Source organism: Panthera onca, chromosome A3, assembly GCF_046562875.1.
Source record: "Panthera onca isolate mPanOnc1 chromosome A3, mPanOnc1 haplotype 2, whole genome shotgun sequence".
In the NCBI taxonomy this organism is placed as follows: Eukaryota; Metazoa; Chordata; class Mammalia; order Carnivora; family Felidae; genus Panthera; species Panthera onca.
In genome coordinates this window covers 124192717-124202170 of record NC_138341.1, presented here as the reverse complement: position 1 = coordinate 124202170, position 9454 = coordinate 124192717, and the positions used below count along the sequence as shown (strand labels likewise).

The following is a 9454-nucleotide window of genomic DNA, read 5'->3' as shown; positions in this document are numbered from 1 at the left end:
AGCGCTGTGGTCTTGGGTGGAGTGAGAACAGATGGAGGCTGTGGGTTCCCGGACTCGGGCAGCCTGCTCAGCAGCAGGACCCTGGAGGGGGCTGCAAAGGAGAAGCTGGAGCTTCTGATGCTGGGGGGGGGGGGGGGGCAAAGAGGGAACCATAGCCTGCCTTCCCTCAAGAAGAAACCAGGCTTCTCTTGAAGAGTTATGTGCTTAAATGCTACCTCTGAGCCCCTTCTCACTGTAGGTTTTAAGGGCTGGGCCTGCCCATGGGGGTGAGCTGTGGACTGGGGTAAGCAAGAGGGACAGATGGAAGAAGATTCATCAGGCACCAGGCCAAGGAGGGTGCCAGCCTCTGTGGAATACCAGCATCTTCTCAGGTATGCCCTTCCATGGAAACCCGGGGCAGTGACAGATCCCAACTAACTTGGGGAAACCTGGCCCACCCCTGCTTTCGCTGCTTAAAGGAGAAATAATCTTAAACCAGTCACACAAATCATCAGCATTTATTTCTTGGGTCCTAGGTGCCACTTATGTTGGTAGAAAGGGCAAAGAGTTGATCAGTTGTGAGCACAAAACCCCTTCCCTAGAAATGGATCCGTGAAGCTCCACGAGGGGACGCGGAGCTGCACAGATGGTCAGTTCCGCTTACAATGCCTTCCAAAAAAAAAAAAAAAAAAAAAGTCAGCTCCCTTCCTCTCTGCTGAAAAGAGGTTTATAGTTTTTAAAAAGTTTAAAAGTGTTTTTTAAAAAAAGGGATACGAAGGTCTTGACCCAGAAGGTTGGGCTTGGAGAAGGCGGGGCAGAGCTGGGCCGTGGTTGCCGCCCAGACCACCTATGGAGGCGTGTTCTTGGGGTGCTGCTCACCCAGGTGCCCGCTGAATAAATAATGCCCCGCAGCTACAGGGTCTTGAGAGTGTGCCCGGGCACGGTGAGGAGGTGGTGGGCGAGTGGAGCCTGAGGGTGCAGGGGGAGGGTTTTTCCAGGGTAGGGGCCACGGCGGCCTCCGGGGGTGCCTTTTCACTCTGGCCTGGCTTGCCTGGTACAGGGGCTCAGAGAAGGGGCTGCCAGGCCAATGCCAGGGCTCCCTGTCCAGGTGGGGACAGCAGGTCTCTCTTCCACCTTCCATGGGCAAGGTCAGACTCAAGACGAGGTGGTCCCATCGTTGCTCTCAGGCTGCTTGCTAGCTTCCTTGTCTGGGGTGCCTGCCTCTGTCTGTCCTTCTGAAGAGAGAAAAGGAGCATATACACAAACGTAAAGCACAGAAGGCCTGGAAGGATGCAGCTGAAGTCGGAACAGTGGGTGAGCCCTGGGGCGCAGGACAGGAGCTGGATCAAGGGTGGCCATGGCCAAAAAGACCTTTAGCTTGGCCTCTAACAACGTTTGCGAAGAAAATGCAGGCGGTGTTACTAGTATAATTAAGGTCAATGAAAGGCCAGGCTCATGGACGACTGCTACAAGCCTCAGTTGAGGATCAGGCTGTCTGTGAAGGTTCTCCAAAAGGAGGGGGCAAATGTGAAGTCCCGGCACAGAATGGGTGCTCAGTGAGTGGTAGTTGTTCTCATAAGACAGAGAAGGGGCAGGGAACAGGCTAGCTCAGGGGAGTACCAGGGTGTGGCCATTTCACTGTGCTGTGTCCTTACCAGACCAGCCCCACCTCCCAATAGGGCCTCTGCCTCTGTCTTTGCATCCTTAGACCAATCCCTCCACTGACCAAGGAGAACCACCCCACCCTGTCCTGAGCTCCTGAGGCTGGAGCATCCACACAGCCTGGAGATTATGATTAGAGTCATGATACAGATGGGAAAAGTAGGCTCGAAGACATGAACTGATTTGCTAGAGATAAGGAGTGGAGAGAGCCAATGTCTTTCCCACTGAATTTTTTCAGCCACAAAGCAGCACTCTCCAGGGTTTATGAAGGCTGGCTGTCCTCGGCACTGCTTCATCCCACCTGCGTAGCAGTCTGAGAAGGTGGTGGTAGCCAGTGGTGCAGCCAGAACGTGGATGTCTGGTGCCCATCCCCACCACCGCCCCTATCCTGGGTGGTCCTGTAACAAAAGCTTGGGCCCAGAGGGTCCTTCTGGCCCTCCAGAAGCCTGACAGACCAGTCTGCACTTCGGGCAAATTTCCCAGGTTCTGATACCCAATTTGACCCTGAGCTTCCTGCTCTCGCCAGCAGGAACATTCTCGTTGGATTCCCTAGTAATCTCTGCTCTGTTTCCTTGCTGTGGGACCTCAGGCAATTTGTTTAAAGTGAGGATGGGGACACCTTCACCCGTGTGTGACCAAGGCGTAGGGCCAAAGGTGGTCACCCGGCACATGGGAATGTCTTCGCCAACACTTCCTCTGTGCCAGTCCCAGCTCTCTCTTGGGGAGAAGGTTCTCAAGCACTTTCTTCACCAACCAGTATTCTTGGGACTCCCTTGGGGTCAGTTTCAGGGCACAATTTGAAACTGGTCAGAATTTTTCATGGTCAGAAACTGCTGGGCAGTGTATTCCTTTCTTCATGTCTTGTCTCTTATCATTAGGCAAAGTAGGGAAACATCCTCCCCACATAAGGCAGGAAAGGCAAAGGCTTGTGTACGATATGCTTAGGGAGTGTTAACAAACACCAACAGGCCACAGACTTGGGAAGGCCGGCGGTTGGGCCTCCAGGACAGGCCAAGGCCATACTTCCCCTTCCGTCCAGCTGGGCATCTGTCTCCTGGGCTGTTTTAAGCAAACAGATTCTAAGCCGGGCCTGCTGGTCAGAATCTTTGTAGGCCCACTCCCTCAGTGAGTCCGGAGGACTGAGCACAGCTCCCCAGGCCTGCCTGTGGAAACGGCTCATTGCAGGGCCTACTGGAAGGTTCGTCAGCCAGGCTGGCCTACACTCCAGCACGACTGCTTCATTTCCTTGCGCTGAACACTGTTCCTTCCTCAGGTCCCCTTTTCAAATGTCCGTCACCCTGGCAGGCAAATGTCCTAGACCCAGAGGACCCAGACACTTCAAGGATTCCAAATTAGAGGAAACAGGTATGAGAAGGGCCTGTGTCCATGGATGAGTGCTTACTACTACTGAGGTAGAAGGAGACAGAAAACCGTTCACTAGAGCTGAGCATAAGGATGCAGAAGCTGTGAGCAATATGCCAATATGCCACCATGTAGCACGTACGCGAGACAAAGATCCAGGTGGGAGAGGAGGGGCGCTGTGCTAAGTGGGGTTATGGAGGTGGCTGGGAGCAGAGGTGTCGCCTCTGGCTTGAGGCTGTCAGGGAAGGCTGCTCAGTAGAGCAGTCTGGGTCTCTAAGAGCAAGCAAGGTGAGGCAGGTGAGGGGAGGGCAGGAGGAACCAGGCCCAGGGAGCAGCATGTTAAGGACGATCAGGGGCTGTTGAGAAATAGACATGCTTTCCTCTGGCTCCGAGGCAAAGACTGAGGTGAGCTGTGAGGAGCGTGGCCACAGGAAAGGCGGGGGGGAGGTTGGGGGAGGTATGGGGTGTGCTTCCTTGGGCAGGTTGCCGTTCTAACAGTGTTAACTTGCTGGTGACCTTGAGCAAGCCGCCCAGCTTCTTGGGCCTGTAGGGCCATCTGTTACAGGAGAGGGGTGAGTCCATGTGCCCACAGTCTGCTCCGTACTCCATGGTCACTTCTGGCCAACAAGCACCAAGCGCTCTGGACTGAAGGCTACATGGAGGAAAGTAAGATGGTGGGCCTCCAGGACAGCTCTGTGGGAGACCCACGGAGCCCTACAGTTGCAGTTTGCTGTACGAGGTGATGTGGTACAGACACCGCCTCCGTGGAACTCTGGGGACAGGGAGGAGAGGGCTCTACCCAGTGCAGGAGGGTCAGAGAAGGCTGTCTAGAGGAAGGTCCCAGGGCTGAAAGAAGGGTGGCCCCAGGCACTGTGGGGGTTGGCGGCTGGCTTGCTCTCTCCCCCATTCATTCATGAAGCCTGTAGTTCCCAGGCACCTGCTATGCGCCAGCAGAAGAGAAGGCCCCTGCTCTCCTGAAGCTCACATTTAAACACATGAAACCTTGTCAGAGTGACGAAGGTCAGTGACTGGGCAGGTGCCTCTGAGTACAGCCTGAGCAGGGAGATGGCAACCCCAGGACTGAATGGGAAGGTTCTAGTAGAGGAAACTGACACAGAAGGCTCTGGACAGGGCAGGCCTGCACCCTGACAGAAACAGACTAATGGTGGGTATGGCTGGAGGACAGAAGGTGAAGGGAGAGGGGCCCCCGGTGAGAACCCAGAGGCAGGGCAGGGTAGGGTCTGGCCCCACGGCAGGGCCCTGTGATGATGGGCTTGGCAGAGGCAGGAGGAGACAGGATGGTCTGAGTGAGTCTTGCTGTCTTGCTGGCAACTGGCCGGCAGGGAGTGGTGCAGGGAGGCTGTGGGGCTGGAGGGAAGCCGAAGGACCTGGGCTGAGTCTGGGAGAACTGACAGGCCCTGTGGATGGAGGGCAGCGAGGAAAGGGAGGAGCCCCAGGTTCCTGGCCAGAGAGTCCTCAGGGCCTGAGATGCCACCTGGGACTGATTTGGAGTGGGCGGTCTATGACTTGGAGGACAGCCCTGGAGCCCAGAAGTGTAGGAATGCTAAAGACCCGTGGGTTCTGACCTGCCCCCTCGAGTGTCAGCTCGCCCATGTCTCCAGCCAGCTTCCTCACGCTCACAGCCTCAGAGTCCCCCTGGATGTCAGGGACCGCGTTCCGACGGCCTGTCCGGTCACAGGAGATGAAGTCCGAGTAGGAGGACTCGACCTCCATCACGCCTGTCGCATCGCTCTTCAGGCCTGTGGGCAAAGGGGCAGGAGCACAAAGGTGAGGCCGGGTCCATCCTGCAGGGAAGACTCTGCTCCGGTCCCTAGCACGGATGTCTTTCGACAAAATGACAGTTTCTGCCTTAATCATTGAAAACAGCACAGAAAAGTATGAAGAACAAAATAAATCACCCAAAGTTTCACACCCAGAAAACCACTATCGCCAGTTGAAAGAACATCCCTTGTCTTTCCTCTAAAGTTACTGATAAATATCTAGCACTGGCTAGATGCTGCAGATGAAGCCATGAACAAGTCAGCCACAGTCCCTGCCCTCCGGGAGCCTACAGCCTGCTGGGGGCCACAGCAAATTGCCTAAATCACCCGAGGAACTGTCTGGGTGCTCAGGGCTTCCAGGGAGAAGGCAGGGTGCTGGAGTGACTACCAGGGTCTGACCAAGGCTGGGGATCAGGAAGTGACGGTTTAGATGAGCTCCAGGGAAGAACGGGTGTTATCGAGATAAGGAGTTGAGGGGAAGAGCACGTGTGAAGGCTCAGGGGAGGGACGGTTTTGGTGGAACGGAAGAACCAAAAGAGCCACAGACTCATGGATGCTGGGCAAGGGGCAGTGACACCAAGGATGCTGCTGAGCTGGGCAGGGGCCAGATCACCTCTGCAACCTGACGACTCAAGAGTTTTGGCCAGGTCACAAAAGCTCAGATCTGCATTTTCAAAGATGACTCTGACATCTGGGTTGAGCAGGGCCCAGAAGTGGGCAAGTTGAGGGCTCCTGCAGAAGGTCAGGTGTGAGAGGATGGTCAGTGGAGGCAGGAGGTGGTGGTGCAGATTCTAGATGTAATTTGGAGGCTAAATCAATAGGACCCGGTATCTGAATGGTGGGGAAGTGAGCTTTCTGACATGAGTAAGCAGACGAAAATGTGGTTGACTGAGATGAACAGCACAGAAGGAATATTTTGGGGCATGATGGTGGGGTGAAGGCTGAGTTCTGTTTGACCACACCAAATTGGAGAGGCCTGTGAGCCCTCAAAGGGGAGACATACAGTAGGTCAATGGAGGTACGGGGCTAGAACTCAGAAGAGGGATAGGGGGTGGCATGGGGAAGAAAGACAGGAAATTAGGAGTTACTATGATTAAGAGCTCTGGTCGTTGATAATACAGCCTAGAACGAGAAGAGAACCACATACATAAAAAAGAGCCACATATATTTTTAAAAATTGGGAGATCATACCATGTATTATATTTTATAGCCTACACTGTAGAACACTCTAGAACATATCATTTAAGGTTCTCTCTAGGTGAGTTTTGTACATGTGTACTTGGATGTACCAAGATTTGATCAGTCCTCTAGAAATGAACATGGAGGTATTTCCAATTTTCTGTGGTCTTTATGTAAATCTGTGTCTAGTTCTAGTTATTTCCTTAGAATGCATTTCTAGAAGTAGAATTGCTGGGTTAAAAGGAAGGGTGAGATGATGTTTAAGCCACATTGTTTAGACACATTTCCAAGTTGCCTTTGTGAATAGCATAGGTATTTAGGACAATAAAAGATGAAGGGAAAAAAAACCTTATAAATTCTGTACTACTATTTATATTCCCACGCACAGCACTATAAGCTTGTCCATTTATCTGCACCCTTGTCAACAATCAGTATTGCTATTGTATTAAAATGTTCATCTGCTAGGGGGACATGAATATCTCTCACTGAACACCTCTGAGTTTCTGAAGGCAATCAAATCATACCAGATGAACTTGTACTGATATAGCAAGGTTTCTGAGATAAACTGTTAACTGCAAAATAACACCTAACATAGAAACTAGTTTCTGTAGGGAAAGAGCAAATACAAGGAAAAAAACCACCTTATCAAGTGTGGTTCTTTGTAACTAAGGGGAACTTCTAAGACTGTATTTTTGTAATTGCAGAAGTTCTTATCAGCCCAAGTTACCGTGTGATGCTTTCCTTAGGTAACTGACATTGGCAGAAGGTGCCTGGGGTGGGCTTGGGAAGTGCCGAAGGGGAGTGTGCATGTGTGAAAGGGTGGGCTACTGGTGTGGAGGGCTGGCCCCAATGTCTCCCCACAACACCGAGCTCAGAAGCTCAGAAGAGACCACTAAAGAATACAGCGGGGGCACTCAGAATGCTCAGCTCCTCTCCAAACCTCTGTTCCCCCATCTGTAAAATAAAGGCAGGGCCGGATCCTGTCTAAGGCAATCCTCCCAAGCTCCAGCAGAGGGTGTGCTCAGGCTATTTTTTTTTTTTTTTTTTTTTTTTTTTTTTTTTTTTTTGGTTGCCTTGAGAGAAAGAAGTTGCCCCAGTGCTTGGTCTTGTCAGTAAAAAAACAAAACAACACAACGAACTCTCTGAAGCCCCAGAAGTGGTTCCTTCTGCAGGTCACAGAAATTTCACTCCTGCACTCTCTCTCTTGGGAAATGGCTCAAAGCTTCAGAACAGGGGAATGGCCTGTTGCAACAACAGTAATAACACTAAAATTTATGACAATTCTAAACAATAATAATAAAGGTGACACTTGCCAAGTCGTTCTGTGCTTTCCCTACCTCACTTACTAAATTGCCACAATAGCCCTCTGAGGTCAGTGAGGTGAGTTCATAACCATGACTCAGAAATATCTTAGACCCAAAGCCCATCCTCCATGTTACAGCCACATCCGAGGGGAAGGGACAGACCCTGGGCAGGCCACACCATCTCCCCAAGCTCTGTGTCCTTAGCTTTTCTCCAACTAGAAAAGCTCCAGGAGATTTCACCACACCAGACCCAAAGGCCTAATCTTGGCAGCTGGGCCAACATGCTCTGTGCTTCATCTTTAGATTCTCAAACAGTGCCTGGCAAAGAGTATGTGCTCAATAAATATTTCTCAAGTTTGTATCTACCTGTCTATTGTCCCTCCATCTCTCTTAGCCAATTGGTGGGGATGATAAAGTGACTCCGCAGGGCTGCTGGGAAAGGCCTCAGTCCACTGGAGACTGATGTAACGTTCTTGTCCGGTACCTCTAGAATCTGATACCACTGTGGGATGGAGTTACAAGCTACATCTAAAAGGCCAGCCTCCTGATGGAATAGACACCCTGGGGCTTTGACTCCTGCCCTTGCCTGGCTGACCTTACAAGCTGCCCTGTGCAGGGAGCTGGTCCTCCTGGTTCAGGGAAGTGTGCCAAGTGCAAAGCCCAATCCTGGAAAACACCAACCCAGCCAACATGCTCTGGCTACCCCTGTCCCCTCCTCGTTCCCTTGAGTAACAGGGATTCCAAAGCGATTGTAGGGTTTAGTCTGGGGAGCCCCCTGCGCCACAGCACAAGTACACAATTTCATTTTTCTTCAACACTTGAATTCTTGCTCTCTGCTGCTTACAGTCAACAGCAACGGGGAAATGAATCCTTAGAGTTGGGAACTACGTCAGAAAATGGTCATTATCAGACTGCCTGTCACAGTATAAACCACCAGAACGTCTCTGGAGAGTGATTTGATAAGATGCATCAAGAAACCTCAAGTTTTGGGTGCCTGGGTGGCTCAGTCGGTTAAGTGTCTGACTCTTAATTCGGCTCAGGTCATGATCTCACTGTTCGTGAGACAGAGCCTCGAGAAGGACTCTGCACTTGACAGCGCCTGCTTGGGATTCTCTCTCTCTGCCCTTCTTATGCATGCACGCTCTCTCTGTCTCTCTTAAAAATAAGTAAACTTAAAAAAAAAAGAAACCAACTTTTTTCATATCCTTGAGCAGCTAAGCTCATAACTGTTCTAAGAAAAAAATCCAAGTTGTAAATGCAGATATACAAAGATGTTCATTATGGTATTTATAATAGTCAAAAACTAAGACACTAAAATGAGCTCATATATGGACAACAGAGAAATATATACAATTATACAAATGTTTAATTTATAGCTAAATGAAATACACTTCAGGCATTAAAATGTTTGTGAATATTTTTAGAAGACATGGGAAAATGCTCACAACTGTTAAATAAAAAATATATCACATATTTAAATTACAATTAAAATTTTTGTATTTTTCATAGTGAAAACATTCACTTTATTTTTAAATTATTTCCTTCTTAAATACGTATGCATGTAGTATAAAACTCAAAAAAAAGGACATGCACCAAAAAGAATAAATTACTAGGAATATACTTATTAACCAAGGAGGTGAAAGACCTGTACTCTGAAAATTAGAAAATACTGATGAAAGTAACTGAAGATGACACAAATAGAAAGATATTTCATGATCATGAATTGGAAGAACATTGTTAAAATGTCTCAGACCACCTAAAGCCATCTACAGATTCGATGTAATCCCTGTCAAAATACCAACAGCATTTTTCACAGAACTAAAATAATACTGAATACTAAATAATACTAAAATTTATACGAACAAACAAAAGACCCCAAACAGGCAAAGCAATCTTGAGAAAGAAGAATATAGCTGGAGGTATCACAACCCCAGATTTCAAGATAGACTACAAAGCTGTAGTATCAAAGCAGCATGGTCTTTGTACAAAAACAGATACCTAGATCAATGGAACAGAATGAAGAGCCCAGAAATAAACCCATGCTTATATGGCCAATTAATCTATGACAAAGGAGGCAAGAATAAACAACGGGGAAAAGACAGTCTCTTCAAGAAGTTGCGCTAGGAAAACTGGGCCACTTTCTTATACCATACACCAAAATAAACTCAAAATGGATTAAAGACCTAA

The 9454-nt window shown here is 49.5% G+C and overlaps 1 protein-coding gene across 5 annotated transcripts in view; it reads right to left on the bottom strand.

Moving 5' to 3' along the window:
- Positions 1 to 478: 478 nt before the first annotated feature.
- The window catches only part of PKIG (cAMP-dependent protein kinase inhibitor gamma), a 97362-nt gene continuing 88386 nt past the window's right edge, over positions 479 to 9454 (bottom strand). For all 5 annotated transcript variants that reach the window (XM_060618744.3, XM_060618709.3, XM_060618735.3 and 2 more), the window contains 2 exons: positions 4590 to 4763; positions 479 to 1214 (listed from right to left, as the gene is read on the bottom strand). In XM_060618744.3, the coding sequence (XP_060474727.1) occupies positions 1135 to 1214; positions 4590 to 4737 (228 nt within the window). In that variant the 5' untranslated portion in view covers positions 4738 to 4763 and the 3' untranslated portion in view covers positions 479 to 1134. The remainder of the gene's footprint in view (positions 1215 to 4589; positions 4764 to 9454) is intronic.